Source organism: Notamacropus eugenii, chromosome 2 (assembly GCF_028372415.1).
Source record: "Notamacropus eugenii isolate mMacEug1 chromosome 2, mMacEug1.pri_v2, whole genome shotgun sequence".
Classification (NCBI taxonomy): Eukaryota; Metazoa; Chordata; class Mammalia; order Diprotodontia; family Macropodidae; genus Notamacropus; species Notamacropus eugenii.
The window spans coordinates 150,421,492-150,444,626 of record NC_092873.1 but is presented as its reverse complement, the minus strand read 5'-3'; the positions used below and the strand labels follow the sequence as shown (position 1 = coordinate 150,444,626).

Sequence of the window (23,135 nt, the reverse complement as noted above, 5' to 3'; positions counted from 1 at the left end):
AAATGGGAATAACCTGCACCTTATGGATAAGCACATAATTTCTTGAGATCTCTTCTAGCTCTAAAATCTTTGATTTCTTGCCTGTGGAGTCAGGGCAGCATGCTTCCTGTCACCAGAGGGGGAAAACATAGACAATATGCCAGTGTGTATATTAAGTTAATATTATTCTTAGAGGACTAGAAGTTGTCACTAGTATTGTGTTTTAACTATGATTAGAAAATGTTTTTTTGTTTGTAAGGCCTTGGATATATAAATGCATTAATGTGTTCTAAAAATGGAAGAAATTCTGGGAACTAAAGTCTAACACTAACTGAAAGTACTGAAAAGGTTTTCATTCTATTCTGCTTTTTCACTAAGGTTATTCTCTTAAGAGGTTCCTAACTTACCATGGGACAACGAAATTATGCTGTGAAATAAAGGCATACTGAAGAGTGTTTCAGTCTTTCATAAACAACATTAATTCTACCATTTATTTGGATGAAATACATTTCTTTTGTGGTGTTTTCAACTCCCTCAGAGAAAATAATGCTACATAAGTCATCAGGTGCCCAATCACCTGCTTCTCTCCAAGCCCTCCAACCTTTTCAATTTCACTTCAAAAAACTTCTCCCTCCAATAAATCTCATTAAATTTCCTTTAAATTCTTAAACATACGAAATCATAAATGATTTAGAGAAAAACTATCTTTTCTCAACATCATACATAACTTTTCCCCTGTATAAATTAGGTTTGAGGATAAAAATAAATGACAAAACTGTCCCCACAAAGTCATGCTGTTTTCAATTATTTGATGTGATAAATACATACCTCTGCTTCCATGTGATAAGCATTTTCTATTCTACTAAAATCCTTTGTCACAGTTATATTTTCTGCCTGAAACAGAAAGTAGAACAGTATAATTCTTAAAGCCAATAAAACAAACTAAAAGTTTAGCTATTGCATGCTATTCCTCTGAAACAAAATAGAAACATGAACTTTGGATAACTTATTTAAAAAGCAGGAATGTAGAATATCAAAGGACTAAAGGTAAGGAGGATATTCTGCTTAGTTTAAAAAAATACCTAAAAAGAACATAAGTCAAATATATCCATTCTTTTAAAAATATGCTGGAAAAGAATTTCTTAATAATTGCCACTTTGACTTAAGAGTTTCATACTATACCTAGACACATTTATAAAATCAAAGTGATATAGCATATGCCTAAGGAATTTTATATAGTAAAAAACAGTTAAATGTACTGATATCTAATTTCTAAGATAAGTATACCTACAGTGATCCTTTTTATAGAAGGAAAAGAATCACCCGTAGTTTCTTCTTTGCATACCTTATTTTTTCATATATTATATTGTTTAAAATATATATGACATAGTAGATAGTGCAGTTTAGTGATATCCTCTAAAAATATTCTGATCCCTGTTTCTTTGGAAAACTGTACGGTGGAGAGAAGAGAGGAGAGAGCGAGCAAGAAGTAGCTAATGTAATTACTAGCCTGCATTTCTCTTCTTCCTCTTTGCACCTACCTAAGGGTGTTTGCTCCCCTTTTTTGACCCTGCTCTGCAACACTTCCACTAAGTGAGGACTACTGCTTCTTATGTTTGAGCTCAGTTTGGTTTACACAGTTTTTAAGTTGAAAGGGGCCTCTGATTCAAACTTCTTATTCATCAAGGCTGCCTCTAATATTCACTCTAACCAGATTTCATCTATATAAAAATGTTAAGTAGAGGGAAAGGAACTCTGTATACTGTGATCTGCCCAAGATACTCGAACTCTCCTTAAAAATCCGTACCTGCAGTTACATTTTTTATCTCTATCTAAAATGGTACTCCACAATCCCTTACAAAACAGTAGCTATTATCATACTTAGTATTTAAGGTATTTGGATGTAGCTGTTTCCACTCTCCTTCAGCCTGTCCAACCAACTGTACTGTCTGAAATCAGGACCAAAATTATCTACTACATTTCATACTATTTAATAAACATCTTATGTTCAGGACAGTCTGTGTTTGTTTTTTTTTACTGTTCTATCTATACAAGTTCTGTCCTTTTGTTCATGCTATTAAATTACTCTTAGTGAATTTTCTTCCTATGCCCCATCTACTCCTATTCAAATCTTACTAACTTTCAATGTCTACTCAAGTCTAACCCATACGGCTTTTTTCTCTTACAGGACAATTATTTTCTCCTTCTTTGAAAACTCTTTAATAGTCACGTTTTGTACCACACACTTTAGTTTTTAATTTTGTACTGTTTTATGTGATTCTTGCACCAAATAACATTATAAAAATGAAACTTTTAAAATATAATATAAAATAAAAATAAAATATAAAATATAATCAATGACTTATTGCTGATATGGGAAACAGCAGGATATAGTCACATTGCTTTGTTAGAACAAGATTAAAATAAATACAAAGAATAAAAGATGTGGTGGTCAATTTAATCTGGCCCATTCAAACAATCATTGATGCCAAAAATATGAAATGGATGAAGAAACAGACTTTAGCACCAATCATAACCATTTCCTAAAGAAGTCTGAGGTAATTAATTGCCATAATAAGGAGACCAAAACTTGACCTGTTTGCCAAGTGTAGAAATATGGCAGCCAAAGGCAACACTCATTTAAACATAAACTTATTTGTGAAGTCTTATGAAGAAGAACAGTGAAAGATTATTTTGTTTTATGAGATAATTTTGTTTTATGAGACACCAAGAAGAGTGGAAGGAAAAGTAAAATTTAAGAAAACTATGTCTTCAAGGCTCTCCTCCAACAAGATTATCTCCAATAAAAATGTCAAAATTATACAATATGCATCTGCAAAGATACAACAGAACTTGTTTGATAACCCTCTGATTATCAACATCAACAATTCATATGAAATGAGGCACAATACAGACAGATGTATACTTGCCAAAGGTGTTGTCACTGTTATGGAAAATATCAATTGTAAAGTACAAACTGAAGTATTCCTTCTGGATGACGTGATCTACCAGTGTGATGTGAGTTACACTCTGCTGAGTGCATTAAGTTCTGGAACACTGTAGAGCATCCTAAATGAGACCCATAATTTCTCAAGACAGCTTAGCCTAACACTAGAAAAAAATAAGTGAATGAAAAATGCCTCTTGTCCAGGTTATGACATGCAAAGGGATGGACAACCCATAGAGCTTGTGCAAAAGTACATATATTTTGGACAGACACTACAAACATTCAGCGAACTGGACCCAGAATCAACTGTATGAGGAACATGGGCTGGATTGCCTCTGGGGAAACTGTACAATTCTTTTAATGTCCCCAAGTTTCTTTCTGAAACAAAGGCTTAAATACCAATGCTCTTTCAATGGCAATATATGACTACAAGTCATGGAACATTAAAATCTGAAGAATGAAATAGTCTCTAAACAACTAAATTAAAGATTAGGGAGACAGGCTTGGTGGATGTGAGCAGGTTGCAACAAATTACAAACAAATCTGTAAAAGAAATAGTGTAAAAGATATTATAAGAAACAGATTTGAAGAGAAAAAACTATGGGCTAGCCATGTGGAGAGGGAAAACTGGTGGCCATTTGATATGACGAAAATGAGAGGAAAACCCACTTTAAGTCAGGTGGACTCTTTGTGGGGAATCTAAATGAAGATATAGTCAAAAATGATACAAGATAGGAAGGTCTGAATGGGTTATGATCAGCACTGTTAGAGGAAATATACACAACAATGAAATCACAGATTCATTGAATTATACTTGCAAACTGTTTTGAAAAAGGCTGAAATTCTTAATCAGTGTTTTCCACCACTGACTTGCTGTTAATGAAGTGAGAATATATGAAAACTGGAAGTGAGTTATCAGTGATGTACAGGGGTTATCAATGCTTTGGGAGCATCCTTCTCTTATTCTGGAGGTGGGGAAAAATATTCTCAGACAAGAGGGAATTAGGTGTTCAAAATCAAGAAGACTTTATTTGAGGTTACAGGCATTTTGATTATTAACATGGATTATAACAACAACAATAATAAATAATTATAATACCTAACATTTATATAATCTCTGAGATTTACAAAGCCCTTTACATTTATTATCTCATTCGATCCTTACAGTAAGCCACTGAAGTGGGTGTTAGATTCTTTCCATTTTACAGATGAAATAGGCTGAGAGCTATTAAATGATTTGTCCAGGATCAGGTGAATGGTAAGTGCCTGAAGATTTGGACTCAGCCCATCTTCTGTAGGAAGTCTTTCCAAACCCCTTTTAATTCTAGTGGCTCCCTCTTTTAATTACTTCCTACTTATTAATGTATTTGGCTTGTTGGTACATATTTGTTTGCTTATAGTCTTCCCAAATAGACTGTGAACTCCTTGAGGGCAGGGACTGTCTTTTGCCTCTTAGTATCCCCAGGGCTCTTTATGTGGTAGGTAGGTGGTGCAGTAGATACAATGCTGGATCTGGAGTTATGGAGACAGGAATTCAAATTCAGCCTCAAACACAGTATTACTAGATGTGTGACTCTGGCCAAGTCACTTAACCCTGTTTGCCTCAGTTTAATCATCTTTAAAATGAGCTCAAGAAGGAAATGGTAAACCACTCTAGTACCTTTGCCAAGAAAACCCAACTGGGGTCACAAAGAGTCGGATGTGACTGAACAACAACAACAACAACAACAAACTTTTCAGAGCTTAGTACAGTTTCTGGCACATAATAGGCTCTGGATAAGTGTTTATTTGATTACTGTCATGACTGCAGATACAGTAATCAATCTATTACAGTAACCAATATGTGGCAGTATATAGTATAGAACACAGAATTTAGAATCAAAGTCCTTGGATTTGAATCCCAGCTCTTTTCTGCACCTTACAATGTGACTCTGAGCACTTAACTTCTTTGGTTCTATTTCCTCATCTATGAAATGAGAGTCTAGGCTAAATGTCATCAAAGGTCCCCTTTAGTTCTAAGTCTATGATCCTACTTACCAGCTATATGACTTTAGCCAAGTCAATTAACCTGAGCCTGTTTCCTCATCTGTAAAATGAAGACAACATCAGCCCTAAATCCCAGAGCTGTTGTAAGGATCAAAGATACTTTATAAACTAGAAAGCATTATATAAATGTAAGAAGTTATTATTACTTACCTCACAGGTTTGTTGTGAGGAAAGCATTTTGTGAATCTTTAATGTATGTAATATATAAATCATGTAAATGAGATATTATTAAATAGGACAAAATTAGTGGTAAATCAAATTTTGAATTCTAAAAGCTTAACATAGGAAGACCTTAAAGGAGAGATCCTATTGGTGTGGAAAAACTCCTCTTGTGGAGAGGCGGAATCTTCACAGGGCGTGTTGAACAATCATTTTTTGATAGGTGGAAAATGTCAAATTCAGCCATTTAGAAGGCTGGAGGGCTCCATGGGAACAAACAATAGTAAGAGTCAGCCTCCAGATTACACTGGGGTTTAGTTACAACACGGTAGCAGAATGCCCATATTGACTGTATTGTTTTGAGATAACAGTGGTGGAGGCAATTAACTTTTTCTTCTTGGTCTTAAAAAAAAGCCAACATAGTTCTTTAGTCACTATTAAGAAACTGTTGAACTGAATTGAAGAATAACAAATTAAAAGAATAAATTAGGTCACCTCAGCTTTTTACCTGAGACTAAATTGCTAATTAGTCTAGGTAGCAACTATTTCATGGAACTACCTACATCTGTTGTATGAATGAATGAGAAGGCACTGAATAAACACTATGGCAAAGCACTATTCAAAGTGCTGAAGATACAAACAGAAAAACTGAGGGAGTCCTCTTAAGGAGCTCACATTTTAATTTAAGAGGATTTCATACTAAAGACACTTTAGTTGCAGAGCAAATGGGGAGGTTCAGGTCAGATGGTAGTGCCAGAGGTTTGAGAACTGCCATTGAGATGGCCTTCCTCTTTGCCTTTGCCCAGACTTGAAGACCACACCACTGGTTTACTATATTTCATATATGTAAATATGAAATAATAGGTATATAGCAATTAAACGCACCTGAAGGATCGATGTTATATTTTACTTGCTTACCAAGTCAGCAATGTCTACAAAAGGGTAACATTTAGTTGCTCTTTATATTTGTAAAATGTATTTGTGATCTGTCTAGTTTTCTTCATATTAGCATCCTTGATAGAAAAAATATTTACTGTACCATGGTGGAAAAGTTAAATGAGAGACTAAAAATTACATAAAACAAAAACAAAAAATATGGCAAGGGCCTACCATCTTATTTTTGGATATAATCACTTTGGAAGACAGATACAGCAAAGAGCTATATCAAAGGTTGTGAGGATCAAAAATTTAACTGATAAAGGAAATGCTTTGAAATAGAGATGTGAGATGTGTTGTTTTACATTTTTTCACTGTACACTCCACAAAGCAATCTTGTTATTGTTTTTTAACATTTAGTACAGTACTAGATTTTGTTTTTACAATATTTTAATACTATATTGAAATGTAGCTGTTTTCAGAATTCTGTGGTTTCTGCTTGTTCCTTCTCACTTTCCAATACCCTCCCTTCTTTAGCTGCCTACACTAACACCTATTAGGCGTTAAAAAAAAGCCACAGGCACACTTTTCTTTAGAAAGTAAAAAGCACAGAGCTACACAGGTTAAACTTACTTTTGCTACCATAGCAACCACTGTATCTCTGTCACTTACTTTTGAAGGTTATTCGACTGGTGTGAAAGTTATTTTTTTATATAATTGCGTAGAGTTAACTATTAAGGAAACTTTCAAATTGTTTAAAAATGGCTTTTGGGCAGCATAGCTATGGGGAAGTGATAAAAGAGGTTTTTTCCCTCTATTTTTAACAGTCCTTGAAAATTAATTACATCTTAAATAATTTTGTTGAATGAACAAAAACTTTAGCATAACATATCTGTATTGTATTAACTGAAATATTGTATAAAATCAATCTTATTTGAAAAACTCCCACTTCTTAACAGTTTTATATGTTTAAGAACACTGCCACCTTGTGGCTTTGGGGCCTACTGCAAAATTGTTATAGAGAATAATATCAGATTTTCTCCTTTTTGATTAAACGGTATGCCTTAAATATATGAAGGGTTGAAATATAGTACTTAAACATAATTTCATAGAAAGACTACTGGAAATAATTTTAATATCCATGACCCATTTACTAAGTGCTTTGTTTCATATGTCCTACTTAAAAGCAATTTTTTCCTTTTTTATGACTAAGTTTTCAAGAGGAGTTATCCATTTAATTTTTAATCAGAACAAGCTTTAAAAAGTTCAAAGAAGTGTTTTTTTTACTTCAGTTCTTGATCCTGCTGTTCATATAATTTTATCCTCAAAAAGCTATCATTTTAATCATGAGAGCACCAGGAAAAATGTGTTTCTTTGTAGCACCTTAAAGTATGCTTTACTTTTGATGTCTACCCACATGGCATATTTAAACCATTTCTTCCCCCCTTAATCTGCCTTCTAGTTTTTCAGTTGGACAATTGAGACTACACAATATAATAATAATAGTAAATAATCTGACACAGTAATCCCACATTAAGATCAAATAGCTACATCATCAACAAATAACCATTGAGGTCCTACTATGCACTGTGAAGGACAGTGGGGAATATAAAACCATATCACATTAGGTCCTTGAGTTACAAGGACTAATCTTCTAGAAGTATAGACAAAATACTTATATAAAAAGGTAAATAAAATGTCAAGGTACCATGTTCTAAATATCAGATGAGTGATACAAACAAGAAGTGTTCCGGGATTCCATTGGTAGTAAATATCTTGTATTGAAATTAATCAACAAACAGATAAATAAGCAAAAGTAAATTCTGAAGCTGGTCTACAAAAAGGGTACTAGACTAGTGTCAAGAGGCCTAGATTCTGTTCTGTTTAGACTAACATCAATCTATCTGTCTATCTAATTCCTAGACCTCAGGTTAAGAATCACTATTATATAGGATCACAGATCTGAAGCAGGAAGGTCCTTCTGGAGTCATCTAATTAGTCTCCTCACTACAGACTGGAAAAGTCATTTCACTTCCTTGAGCCCCTTTCCTTATCTGTAATATGAAGAAAATATTTTTACTATCTCCTTCACAGACTTACTTTAGTAGTATTACTATTAATACCACAAAAGTGATCAACTAAATTAATATATGCAAAATATTTTGTAACCATAAAGCACTACATAAGTTATTTTATTAGGAAATGCCAACATTTTTCACCACAGACAATAAATTAAAATGCATATATGACATGAATATTAAACATCATACCATCAAACAATGAGAAGACAATCAGATCATAAATTTTGCAGATATGGTTAGGGGGTAAATTCTTAACCAAACAAGCAATAGAGGTAATTACAAAAAAAGAAAACAGATAATTCTGATTATGTTAAATTGAATAGATACTGCAGGAACCAAATGAATACAGCTAAGACAGTCTCTGCTCAGGACCTGATATTGGAAACAGAAGCAACAGAAATATGTAAGACTAAAGGTCATTCCCTAATAGGTAAGTGGTCAAAGGATATGAACAAATACTTTTCAAAAGAACTGGACCAGGAGTTAGGAAGATATGAGTTCAAATATGACCATGGACACTTACCAATAACCCAGGGCAAGTCATTTAACCTCTGTTTGCCTCAGTTTCTTCCACTGTAAAGTAAGGATAATAACAACACCTACTTCTCAAGATTCTTGTGAGGATCAAATGAGAGTAATATTTGTAAAAGCATGTTATACAATGACTGGCATATAGTGGTAGGTGCCATACAAATGCCTGTTTCCTTTTATTCTCTGCCCCACCAATACTGACCATTTCCATTTTAGGACCTTTTTTCTAATTTGCTGGGTTATCAAGTAAAACCTCAGAGTTGTTTTGATTTGCATGATATGGAACATTCTTTCATATGGTTGTTAAAAAGTTTTCAATTCTATGCTGCCTAGTTACCCCTAATATTGGCAGGGCTATGGAGAGACAGGTGTACTAATACACTTGGTGGAGCTGTGAGTTGATTCAGCCATTATGGAAAGCAGTTTGGAATTATTCGAACAAAGTGACTAAAATATTTATACCTTTAACCTAGGGATCCCACTGCTGGCATATACCTGCCTTGCCCTCTTCTCCTCTACCCCAAAGGAGGTCAATTGTAAAAAGAAACGCTTCTCATACATCAAAATTTTTATAGCAACAGTTGCTATAAGTATATAATTCTGAAAAAACAAACTGCAATAAAGGAAAGAATTGGTAACAAAGTAGATGAACATCAAATGGAAATGGTTAAACAAATTGTAGTTCATGAATGTAATGGAATAGTACAGTGCTGTAAGAAATAGGGTGAATATAGAGTTTGGAAAGACCTATATGAACTGATGCAAAATGAAGTAAACAGAATACGTCAATCAAGTTAATAAACAAGCATTTATTAAGTGATCATTATCTGCCAGCTGGGGAGCAAGGTAACACAGAGGATAGCTTGCCAGGCTTGGAGTCAGGGGTACTCATCTTCCTTAGTTCAAATCTGGCCCCAGACACTTACCAGCTGTGTGACCCTTAGCAAGTCACTCAGTTTGCCTCAGTTTTCTCAACTGTAAAATAAGCTGGAGAAGGAAATGGCAAACTACTCTAGTAACTTTGCCAACAAAACCCCAAACGGGGTCATGAAGAGATGTATTCAACAGAAAAATGACTACATAAAAAAATGAGCCCATTACTACGCTGAATGCTGAGGATACAAAGTAAGGCAAAAATCCAATCCCTTCCCTCAAGCAGCTAGTCTTCTAAACAATATATTTAATGACAACATTGCAAATGCAAAGAACCACCAACACCAAACACAGAAAGCTAAATGCTGTGAAATTAGGAGTTTGACCCAAAATAAATAGAAAAGGAATCTCTCTTTGATTTTTTGAAGAGCTGACATACTATAAATTTGGGATATTGCATACAATCAGACTTTTCCCATATGTTGCTTGGTTTGGCTGAACTGTTTTTCCCCTCTTTTTTATTCTTTGTTAAAAGGGATGACTCCTGGATAGGGAGCAGGAAGGGATATCTGCTTTGGGAAATGTAGATGACATAAAAACAAAAGATTTCAATAAAAGATTATTTTAAAAATAAATCAAAGAATGACTTACTGAAAGCAATTCCTGATTAAGAAATTCTTAAGTGAGAATGGCCATTTATGCCCTTCTACTGCTATAAGAACTGATGTTGCTCTTTGAGCTCCCTGCCATTACTGCCACAGAAAACTATCATCATCAGAGTCCTCCCTCTCTACCTTTTCTATGCCGTCACTAGGGCAGCCAGGGGGTGCTGTGGATAGAGCACCAGTGCGGGAGTCAGGAAGACCTGAGTTCAAATCTCACCTCAGACACTTGACACTCACTAGCTGTGTGACCTTGGGCAAGTCACTTAAGCCCAATTGCCTCATCCTGGGTCATTTGTAGTCATCCTGATGAGTATCTGGTCACTGGATTCAGATGGCTCTGGAGAAGAAGAGAGGCTGGTAACCTGCACAGCTCTCCCTCACTCAAAACAAAGTCAAGTGCAAATCACGTCATCATTTCTCTGATGGCATGTTCTTCTTCGAGCAACGAAGGACGAACACACATGACTCTGCCTAAGAATCTTCAATGGTTTTATCCTACTCCTTTTAGGATAAAATACAAATTCACAAATCATCATTTAAAGCCCTTCACAATATGCTTCTTCTTACCTTTCTAGACTTATTTCACATTACTTCCCTTATACACTCTAAAATCCCGACTACACTGTCCTACTAGCCTTTCCCCAGACTTCACACCTTCCTCTGACTTCATGCCTTTGCACAGCCATACCTGAAAGACTCATTCATTCCCTCCTTATATCCATCTCTAAGGATCCCTAGCTTTTTTCTCCCTAGTTGTTAGTGTTGGCTCTCTCCTTAAATTATCTTTTATTTACTTGTCTCTTTTTAGGTTATATTACTCAGGAGAATGAAAAGCTCCTTGGGGTGTGTATATATGTGTACATACACATATATGAATGTACATATGTGTGTGGTTGCTCAGTTGTGTCCAACTTTTCATGACACCATTTGGGGTTTTCTTTTTTTAACATTTTCCTCCCAAATTTTTTTACAGACAATTTTTACATGCAATATTTTACATTCATTTTCTAAAATTTCCAATTCTCTCTCTCCCTTCCCTCTCCCCCCTCACTGAGAAGGAAAGTAATTGGCTATATACATATGCAGTTATGTACAATGTATTTTCAGGTTAGTCATGTTGTGAAAGAAAATACAGACTAAAAAACAAACAAAAAACAAGAAAAATAAAGAAAAAGTATGCTTTCATCTGCATTCAGATTCTATCAGGTCTTTCTCTTGAGATGGGTAGCATTTGTCACAAGTCTTTTGGAACTGTCTTGGATCACTGTATTTCTGAGAATAACTAAGTCATTCCCAGTTGATCATTGTACAATATTGCTATTACAGTGTACAATAGTCTCCTGGTTCTGCTCATTTCACATTGCATCAATTCAAATAAATCTTTCCAGGTTTTTCTGAAAGTATCCTGCTCACTATTTTTTTCACTTCAATAGTATTTTATTTTTTCCCAATTACATGTTCAAGATAATTTTTAGCATTCATTTTTTATGAGATTTTGAGTTCCAAATTTTTCTGCTTCCTTCCTGCTCCTCCCCTCTTTCTAAAATGGTAAGCAATTCAATATCAAGTAAAACATATTTCCATATTAATCACAGTTGTGAAAGAAGAAACAGATCCCAAGGGAAAAAAACACAAAAAAAGAATAAGTATGTAAAAAAAGTATGCTTTGATCTGCATTAAGAGTCCATCAGTTCTTTATTTGGAAATGGATGGCATTTTCCTTCCTAAGTCCTTTGTACCTGTCTTGGATCATTGTATTGCTGAGAAAAGCTAAGTCATTCGTAGTTGATCATCACCCAATGTTGTTGATACTGTCTACAATGGTTTCCTGGTTCTGCTTATTTCACTCTGCATCACTTTGTATAAGTCTTTCCAGGTTTTTCTGACATCTACCTGTTCATCTCTTGTTATTACACAATAGTATTTCATTATATCAATATGCCACAGCTTATTCAGCCATTCCCCAACTGATGGGCATCCCCTCAATTTCCAATATTTTGTCACTATGAAAAGGCCTACTATAAATATTTTTGTACGTGTGGGTCCTTTTCCCTTTTTTATGATCTCTTTGGTATACAGAGACCTAGTAGTGGTATTGCTGGATCAAACTACGCCCCTTTGAGCATAGTTCCAAATTGCTCTCCAGAATGATTGAAGCAATTCACAACTCCACCAACAGTGCATTAGTGTTCCAATTTTCCCACATCCTCTCCAACATTTATCATTTCTTTTTTTTGCCGTATTAGCCAATCCGATAGGTATGAGGTGGCTCCTCAGAGTTGTTTTAATTTGTATTTCTCCAATCAAAAGTGATTTCTAGTACTTCTTCATATGCCTATAGCTAGGTTTGATTTCTTCATCTGAAAACTGCCTGTTCATATCCTTTTACCATTTATCAATTGGGGAAAGGCTTGTATTCTTATAAATTTGATTTATTTCTCTATATATTTGAGAAATGAGGAGAGACACTTGCTGTGAAGATTGTTTCCCAGCTTTCTGCTTTCCTTCTAATCATGGCTGCATTAGTTTTGTTTGTGCCAAAACCTTTTAATTTAATATAATCAGAATTGTCTATTTTACATTTTGTAATGCTCTCTTATTTGGCCATGAACTTGTAAATCGCTTAAGTTCTTCTTTAAGAATTTGGATGCTATTCCAGTAAGTACATATATGTTTAGTATTGATATTACTTCATTGTCTATGATACCTTTTACCAAGATGTAGTTTCTTTCCTTATGTCTTTTAATTAGGTTTATTTTTGCTTTTGCTTTATCTGAGATCAGGACTGCTACCCTTGCTTTTTGTTTGTTTTTACTTCAGCTGATGCAGAATAGATTCTGATCCAGCCCCTTACCTTTACCGTGTGTGTCTCTCTACTTCAAAAGTGTTTCTTATAAACAATATATTGTAGGACTCTGGTTTTTGATACACTGCTATCTGCTTCTATTTTATGGGAGAATTCATTCCATTCACATTCAGAATTATGATTACTGTGCTTTACCCATTTTTTCCTCATGTTTGTCCTCTCTCTCCCCTTTCACTCTTTCCCTTTTTGACAGTGTTTTGATTCTATGCACTGCCTTCCCTGGTCTGTCCTCTCTTGTGTCAGTCCTCCCCACGCCAACCTTTACTTAATTTCCTCCCCTCCTACTTCCCTGTCAAGTATGATAGATTTAAATATTCAACTGATTGCGTATAGTATTCCCTCTATGAGCCAACATTGATGAGAGCAAGGTTCAAGTGATGCCCATAGACAGCCCTCTCATCTTTCTTTCCACTGTAATAGGTTTTTCTCATCTCTTCATGAGAAGTAGTTTACCCCATTCTATCTCTCCCTTCCTTCTGCACCCAGTGTACTCTTCTTTCTCATCCCTTAATTTTTTTTGTCATTCCTTCAAATTCACCTTATATCCATACCTTCTTTCTATTCCTTCAAGTTGTACTATTGCTGGCACAATTTTTAAGAATCACAAGTACTGTATTCCCATGTAGGGAATGTAAACAATTCAGTTTACAAAAAAAGGTTATTTTATGGAGAAATCACATAGGGCAAGTGTTCACGTGGTGGTCAGAAGAAGCCATACAAGGACACTCTCAAGGTCTCTCTTTAAGAACTTTTGGACTTACTGTGTGACATGGGAGACACTGGCACAAGATTGCTCAGCATGGCATGCCCACATCAGAGAAGATGCTGTGCTCTATGAGCAAAGCAGAACTGAAACAGCTCAAAGAAATGCAGGATGTGGAAATGTGAAGTATCCACCCCAAATGTTCAAATGAACTATTTGTGCCTGACCTGTGGTAGAGCATTCCAAACTCATATTAGTCTGGTCAGTCATAGTAGGACACATTGAAACATGACTCTAGCATAGGGATGTCACTTTGGTCCTCTGAGAATGAAGGACGACAACCAATGTTAGGAGGTAATGAAGTTGTTAAGTAGAAAAAGCCATAAACTTGGAATCTGAAGACCTAGGCACTAGTTTCAGTCCTGCTACTAGCTGTAAAACTATGAGCAACTTTTACTGAAACCAGTTTCCTTGTCTGGTAATATGATAAGGTTAGACTCAATGGTCTCTTCTAAATTCTATAATCTGGTTTAAAAATATTAGGTTTGTATCCTGAATGAAGAACTCAAATACAATTGCAGTAAGTCATACTTCTACATATTTATTATTATAAGCTTTTCTACTAAATGTGCAGATTTATGCAAAAATACATTGTTATTTTGAACTAAAGACTCTGGAGCTGCTGGCTTTTAAGTATTATTATGTAGCTCTGTGGTTTTATTTAAATATTGCTGACACTCAGTATCCAACAAAATGACAGTCCTAGCAGTCATATGGTATTTATTTAGAACTGGGGGGAGGGGGGAAGTATATACCAAATACACCAAGTACCAATCTGTTTTAAACTTTTACCAACTGTAATAATGTTTTGGGACTACTTTTACATCTCCTGAATGTCATGATAGCTGGAATCCGCTAGTGTCCTCAGCTAAAAATCTTTTTTTTTTTTTTTAACCCTGAAGGCAGAGTGAAAGTAAGTACCATAAGCAATCTTGAAAAGGGTATATATATATATAAAGGTCAAAAGAAAATTCCCCCCCCCCACAACTGATAAGGACTTTAGTTCTGTTAAACATACTGTTAACATTATTCTGTCACAGAATGTGAAATAAGAATATATTGCATATAGCTGTGTTTGCAATGCAGCTGCCCTATACTTTTAGCACATTTGCTTTTAAATGTCATTTGCAAAAATAGTCCCAATCTAAACGATTAAAATTTAAAAGTGCCCCATGACTTTGAAGACCTTGTACGATCTATTCCAAAATATAATTTAAATGTCTTTTTGGATTATCTACTGCTTTAAATTATCCACACGACTGCTTTCCTTCATTAACACGGACAATTGGGAGATTACTATTTCAGTTTACTTGTCCTGAATATTGAATTTCAGTACAATTACAGCAGAAACAAATGATTTCTTTTACATCCTACCAGAAAATAACTCCTCATGATCTTAACATATATGTCTCTTTCTGTATATAAATATATATACACATATATGTATACATATATATTTATGCAAACACTATATACATACAGTGGCTTTTTAACATTTGAACCAGATTACTACAAAGCTTAGAGCTGTCAACTTTTTTTTTTGAGAAGTTATTTCCTTAGCTATTTTACAGGTTATTTTAATTTAATGGGTACTTAATACATATATAACATTGTGAAATCTTTTAAAAATTATTAAATTTTTCTTTCTACAGTTACCTTTCTACTTATTTTCTACAGTTATCTTTTGTGCAAATGTCAAATGACTAAAGTACAAACGTATTGAACTTCAAAATCCAAGTCTTTGTTCATCACTGGTTTAAGTAGAGCTTTTCTAAAGCTCTGGCAAATACCCAATGTTGAATGGGAAATATGAAGTACTGATGACAGAAAGCAGTTATGAACTAGAAATCTTTCTATTGACCAGGAATTCTTAACCATTTTTTGTGTGATGGACCTCTCTGGCAGTCTGGTGAAGCCTGTAAGTACGTCTCAGAATAATGTTAAATTAATAAAAAAAATCTAGAAATCTATTTATCAAGCTTCTAGATCCCAGGTTAAGAACTGCTCTACAGGACCACAGATCTGGAGTGGGAAGGTCCCTTCTAGAGTCCTCTAATTCATTTCCTCTCACTACAGAAGAGGCCCAGTGAAGTTTAAGTCATTTATCCCAGTGATCTGAAGGAAGGCCCATTGTTCTTTCCAATCCACACTATGTTGCTTGGCTTGACTTCTTTAAGTTGATGTGGCTAAAAGTTAATTACTGGCTTAGTACTGGGAAAAAAGTACTATTTGGATAGTAAGTCGGGCTCGTTTTAAAAACAATATACAAGGAAATTCTGACCAGACTAGCTTCTGTTTGAGGAGCAGTGGACATACCCAAGGGAAACCTGAAAACGGACAGTCAGTGTGGCCAAGGGTAATCCTTGGTTGCCACTACCAAGGAGCACTGTTTTCATTTTTTATTTCAGGAGGAAGGCGGAGAAGGGTCCGGACCCATGATTTCAGCCCAGCGGGGAGCTCCAGGTTTGGCCACTCCCCATCTATGCTGACAGGAGCGGAACTGAAGGCATTTAAAAAGAGTTTTCGCATCAGCTCCCAACTTTTTGAAATTTAGAAGCTCACCATTTCCTACAGGCTTCCCTGGGATGGGTGTGTAAAATTTAAAAGCATAAACCAAATTTTAAAATAAATCAAAGACCAAATGCGTTCACATTTAGGGGTGCATGAACTGCCAAATAACAATTTTGGGGAGGATAACTGTTCCATTGTAACTGGTCTCCTTTCATGTGATGCACTTTTGACGAGATGATTCACAGAGGGGCCTTACAGGCGTCACTACATCGGTCTTTCCCCCAAGACCCCTCAGGGGTTGCGGGGCCCTTCCCCCGCTCCGTCCCGCTTCCCGCCATCCCCTCCGCTCGGAGCAAGCCCAGGCTTGGGAAGTGCGGGGCGGCCCCGCGACCTCCCGAACCGCCGCGCTCACCTGGATGCCCGGCTTCTGCAGGCTCTGCGTGATGTAGTCCAGGCGGCGGCCCACACTGTTCTTGGCCTCGGCCGCCGAGTTTTTGGTGCTGCTGACCTTCACGGTCACCTGGGCCCGGTCGGGGACGCACGACATCTCGGCCGAGCCGCTCACGTGCACCTCGCGGGCCGGACTCTGGACCGAGGCCGGGGCCGCGGACGCGCACAGGGGCAAGTGGCTGCCGAGGTTCGGCAGCGTCTCCCCGGCGGCGCCCGAGAAGCCATCCCGGCCCCTCTCGGTTAGCGGCGCCAGCTCGGCGAACACCCGAGACAGGGTAGCCGGCGGCCAAGGCATGGAAGCCGACCTTACGTCCCCATGGCAACCGCGGCCTACGGTGTCCTGGGAGGAAAAAGGGGACGCTACCGACTGGCGGCGCGTGTCTCTGGAGCCCTCGCTGTCGCGCAGGGAATGACGGGAAGACCTTTCTCTCTTCTGCGGAGCCAGCGCGGGCGAGCGCTTCCCGTGGCGCTTTCGCTGCATCTCGGGCGGCTGCAGCTTGGGGAAGAACGACCACGGGACTGAGGAGAAGCTATCTGACTCGTCCTCGGTCATCGCACGGCCTTCTACCCGCGTGGGCCTCTCCCCGGGGGAGCCGCGTCTGTGGCGTGCCGGCGAACTTCGCATTGTGATGGCCCCGGGCCCTTGTCTGCTAGTACAATGGGCGGGGCGGGGTTTGGGGGCCCCGGGCCGCTGGACCACCTTACCCCGCTCGGGGCCCTTGGAAATGGTTGTATGAGATGACTTCCGAGGCCCCTTCCCGCCGGGGCTGTGTTCGTACCTGGTCCGCATCGGGACACACGTTCTAACGTGTCGTCTGTCACTAACACTTTCCGAAGTCTAGACCGTCAGCCAGCCCGCGGGTCAGGCCGGGTTAGGATTGTTCCTGCGCCTCCCGGCTTCCGAGCCCTGCCTCTGACCCTGTGAACCCTCTGCTCGAACGTTTGCCGTAGCCTCACCGATATCTCTGTATCGATCTCTTCTCCAATCCACCCCCCGTAGATCTGTGAAATGATAAAGGCACCGGGCCGCACGGCTCGCTCCCTAGCCCAAGGAGCTCCAGCGGCTGCCTAGGCACCTAGGATAAGAGACAAGCAGCCTCTGACCCGGGCTGGTTCTGTTCTGATTTCTACGGTTCTGCCATCCTTGTGCCAACCAGACTAGGTTACTTGCCGCTCCCCCTTACACGCGTTCTATCTCTGGCTCACTCATCCCTTAGCCAGCAGTGACCTCGGACTCCTGGAATCCCTGCTTCCCTTGAGTGCCAGCCCTTCCAGGAGGCTCCAAATCACTGTGTATTTATTCTGTATACTTCTTTCCCCTCCCAAAAGGCTGCTACTAAAGCTTCGTTAAGCTGTACAACATTCTTTTAAACCCTTTCAGGCAGATAATATAGGAATTTCCATTTTACAGATGGAGATCCTAGGCTTTGAGAAGTTAAGTGACATGTGCATGGTACAAAGCTGATGACCGAGGTCAGAGTTGAACAAGACTTTCCTGTGGCCAAGTCTGGTACTCTATCCAGCCCATGTAATGGGACCTCTTTGAAGGCAGGGACATCTTATCTCTCCAGTGCGTAACATGTAGTAGGTACTTCATACATGTTTGTTGCCTTGAATTTCATTGAGTTGGCGGTGGAACTTGGAAGTCAGATTAGGAGCTGGTAGTTCACTAACATTTGTATTTCATAGACCACATTTAAAGAGCTTAAATCATGACTAAAAGTCCCATATTAATCCCTGATATATACATGTTAATTCACTAATAAACATTTACTAAATGATAGCTATAGATAGTGCTAGGTACTTGGTATGCAAAGAAAAAAAATAAGGAATCTTTCATTCTCTCTGATCAATATCTAATCAATCCATAGATTCAGACCTTTAATGTGTTATAAATTCATAGTTTTAAATAAGTATCAATCCTGGTCATAAGTGACCAAACAGTCACAGAGATTATACAACCCTGTTAACTCTAAAAGTACCAAATTTCTCACACAGGTTATCACAACCACAATTAACTCTGAAATAACATAATAAAACCAAAGAACTAATAGTGGTCATAAGCAAAAAGCTTTCTTTATTCCACTGGAGGAGGGGGACTAGACACGTATACTGGGGCCCTCTCTAGTAGGGGTCCAACTTTTGGTATGGGTAAATCTCAATATATATAGCCCTGACAGTTAGGGGTAATAGTAATAATGAGACAAGTTTGATTTGTAACAGGGCTTCATGAGCAGAGGATGGGTACTGCAGGTGCTTGTCCAAGGTGAGAAAACACCTGGTGCTGATGTGAAACAATTTTAGAATTTTGCTGTGGCTGAGTTCATCCAGAGGGTGAGCACAAAGAATTGTTGTTATGCCAACCTCAGGACACAGCTTGCTTGCTGGATCTTAGCTCTGGAAAACAGTGTGTCTCTTAATAGTTAAAAAAAAGAGAGGGGCAGTCTTGGCATGGGGATCCTGACATATATAATCAAAATTCAAAAGAACCCAATATGAACTCCTCCTACCATGACCATTCCTTTCTAGGTCAATCTTTAATGAAATTATTTTCTGAACATACTTGTGGCTAATAAAGAGAAATGGGGCAAGTAACCTCAGGCTTATGAATTAAAGGAAAGTAGGGAATACAAAAGGAGTACTTGGATGATGCTAGCCCTTCTTTGATCCTCATTCTAGGCATGTGGTATGTCCAGTGCAAAGGCTTGAAATGAGTGATGGAATATTATGTAGGAAGAAGTGAGAAAAGTCCAGTTTGGGTGAATCATAGAGTGTGGGAGAAAAGTAGTATCCACTGAGGCTGGAAATACAGTTTGGAACCAGATTTTGGAGGGTACTTGTTCATAATATAGTAGTCTACAACACCTGTCTATCTTCTCATTCTTCTTCCACACCACCACTAGAGGTGATTTTAATTGACTACTAGATTCTGTGATGATATCACTGATCAACAGTTATTTGGTCATTTTTTGAAACTGTCCAGCCCAGACAGAAAATTTTTCCTCTTAAAAAGGCCAGAAATCAACAAGGTAGATTTCGTTTGATTGCTCCTTGGGTATATCTCACATATTTCTCTTACAATGAGAATACACTTATCCCTTTCTTTCCCCACCCACCCCCTCCATGTGCTTCTCTCTTAACTGATCTTCCTGTTTTTTCAGGTCCTAGAGAGTAATCAAAGTGAAATTCCTCTGGTTCTGCTTCTAAGCTGGAGAAACAGTTCCCTGCTGACATTCTCTGCCATCCTTTGCTTCTATCCTCCTGTAAGCTTCTGTACAACATGGTGTTCAGGTATCAAGTCCCAGATTTCTGCATGGAATATTCTGCTATTACTCAAATAGGTTGAAGTTTACCCCAGTAAATGCCAACAAATGTCTCTCCTTGATATCCCAGAGGCATGGTACTTACTTCTCCTTTTGCATGTATATAGTACACAGAAGCTATTAGCAATAATAAAAGAAAAAAGAATCAAAGGAATTAGAATAGATAATAAGGAAACAAAATTCTCATTTTGCAGATGATATGATAGTATACTTAGAGAAACCTAAAGTATCAACTAAAAAGTAGTTAATATAGTTAGCAACTTCAGCAAAGTTGTAGGATAGAAAATAAACCCACATATAACATCAGAATTTCTATATATTACCAACAAAGCCTAGCAGCAAGAGATAGAGAAATTCCATTTAAAATAACTGTAGATAGTATAAAATACTTGGATGTTTATCTGTCAAGACAAACCCAGGAACTATGTGAACGCAATTACAAAACACTTCACACAAATAAAGTCAGATCTAAACAAGTGGAGAAATATTAATTGCTCATGCGTAGACCAAGCTAATATAATTAAAAAATGAAAAGTCTGCCCAAATTAATTTATTAACTGGTGCCTTACCAATCAAACTACCAAATATTATTTTATAGATCTAGAAAAAATAATAATGAAATTGTTTTGGAAGAACAAAAAGTCAAGAATATCAAAGGAATAAATGAAAAAAAAAGTGAAGGAAGTGGCCTAGCAGTACCGGATTTTAAATTGTATTACAAAATGGTAATCATCAAAACAATCTACTATTGTCTAAGGAATAAGAGTGGTGGATCAGTGGAATAGATTAAGTATATAATACACAGTAGCGAATGACTGTAGTAATCTAGTGTTTGATAAATGCAAAGATCCCAACTTCTGAGACAAGAACTCACAATTTGGCAAAAATTTCTGGGAAAACTGGAAAGCAGTTTGACAGAAACTAGGTATAAACCAACATCTTACACCATATACCAGAAAAGATCAAAATGGGCACATGATTTAGAATAAAAGGTTAGAGGAGCATGGAATATTTTACCTGTCAGATCTATGGATAAAGAAGAATTTATGACCAAATAAGAGATAGAAAGCATTATGGGATGTAAAATTGATAATTTTGATTACATTAAAATGGTTTTGCCCTAGTAACACCAATGTAGCCCAAGATTAGAGGGAAAGCAGAAAACTGGGAAAAAATTTTTATAGCAATTTTTTTTGATAAAGGCCCCATTTGTCAAATATAGAGAGTCAAATTCATATGAATACAAGTCATTCCCTAGTTGATAAGTGGTTAAAAGATATGAACTGACAGTTTTCTGAAGAAGAAACCAAAATATAGTTACATGAAAAAATGTTCTAAATCACTTTTGATTAGAAAAATATAAATTAAAATTGCACTTGAGGTACTACCTCATACCTATCAGATTGGCTAATATGACAGAAAAGGAAAATGACAAATGCTGGAGGGAATGTGGAAGGAACACTAATGCAACATTGGTAGAGTTATGAATTAATCTAACTATTCTGGAGAGTAATTTGGAAATACAACTAAAGGGCTGTTTTGACCCAGAAATCCCACTACCAGGTCTGCATCCTAAAGAAAATTTTTAAAAAAGGAAAAAGACCTTACAAAATACAAAAATATAGCAGTACTTTTTGTGGTGGCAAAGAATTGGAAATTGAAGGAATGCCCATCAATCGGGGAATGGCTGATTAAGTTCTGGTATATGATTGTGATGGAACACTATAGACCTATAAGAAATTATGAGCAGGAGAGTTTCAGAAAAATCTGGGGAGACTTTTATAAACTCATGCAAAGTGAAGTGAATAGAACAAGGAGAACATTGTTCCTCATAAAAGCAATATTATATGATGATCAGTTCTTGAATGAGTTAACCATTCTTAGCAATCCAGTGTGCCAAGACAATTCCAAAGGATTCAGGATGATAAATGCTATTCACCTCCAGAGAAAGAACTGATAAAGTCTGAATGTAAATCAAAGGATACTTTTTAAACTTTATTTTTCTTTTTGGTTTGTGTTTTCTTTTGCAACGTGGCTAATAGGGAAATATGCTTTGCATAACTGAGCATGTGTTCAAATTGTTTGCCTTCTCAGTGAGGGGGGAGGGCAGGGAAGATGAGTGAAAATTTAAAGCGTTCTTCTTCTCATGGGCTTTTTGAATCTCTTTTGCCAGTTGAGTTAGCCTATTTTTAAAGGTGTTATTTTCTTCAGCATTTTTTGGGGTCTCCTTTGGCAAGCTGTTGTCTCACTTTTCATGATTTTCTTGCATCACTCTCATTTCTCTTCCCAATTTTTCCTCCACCTCTCTTACTTGATTTTCAAAATCCTTTTTGAGCTCTTTCATGACCTGGGACCATTGCATATTTATTTTGGAGGTTTTGGATGCAGAAGCCTTGACTTTTATCTCTTCCCCTGATGGTAAACATTGTTCCTTCTCATCTGAAAGGATGAGAGAGAATACCTGTTCACCAAGAAAGGAACCTTCTATAGTCTTATTTTTTTCCCTTTTTTGGGCATTTTCCCAACCAGTTACTTGACTCTTGACTTTGTCAAGAGTAGGGTATATTCTGGGGACCTGTAAGTTTTCAGTTCCTTCAAGGTGGCACAATCAAGGGAGAGGAGTTTATTCTCTGGCTGGGCTCCTGAATGAGATTCAGATCAGCTGCTCAATTCTCCCAGTGGCTTTAAACTGAGGCTTCAACAATGGAGGCTGACTGTTGCCTGCTGTGGCCACCGCCACTGTACCCACTGCCTGTTGCTGCTGCTGCTGCTGCTGCTGCTACCATGGCTGCCTGGGGCCGAGACTAGGAGAGGACCTTGCTTCCTTGTCATGGAGGTGAAAAAGCTCTCTCACTTACCTTTGAAGCTGGCTCTGGTGTTTGTGGGTTGAGGGACCTGCCAACCACTGCTGCTGGGGATTCCATCCCCGAGGCCTGCTCTGGTTCCACTCCTCTTGGTGCCGCATGGCTAAGGCTTGGCTGTGCTCTGCTCTGCATCTGGTGCAACAGACCTTTCCTGTCGGCCTTCAAGGTCACCCTGGGCTGGAAATCACCCTAACTCCATCA

General features: G+C 37.6%; 1 protein-coding gene across 1 annotated transcript in view; it reads right to left on the bottom strand.

Moving 5' to 3' along the window:
* The window catches only part of IRAK1BP1 (interleukin 1 receptor associated kinase 1 binding protein 1), a 32,982-nt gene extending 14,193 nt beyond the window's left edge, over positions 1 to 18,789 (bottom strand). Inside the window, exons 1-2 of the mRNA XM_072642654.1 lie at positions 16,710 to 18,789; positions 808 to 873 (exon numbers count right to left, since the gene is read on the bottom strand). Of these exons, the coding sequence (XP_072498755.1) occupies positions 808 to 873; positions 16,710 to 17,537 (894 nt within the window). The 5' untranslated portion in view covers positions 17,538 to 18,789. The remainder of the gene's footprint in view (positions 1 to 807; positions 874 to 16,709) is intronic.
* Positions 18,790 to 23,135: the final 4,346 nt, after the last annotated feature.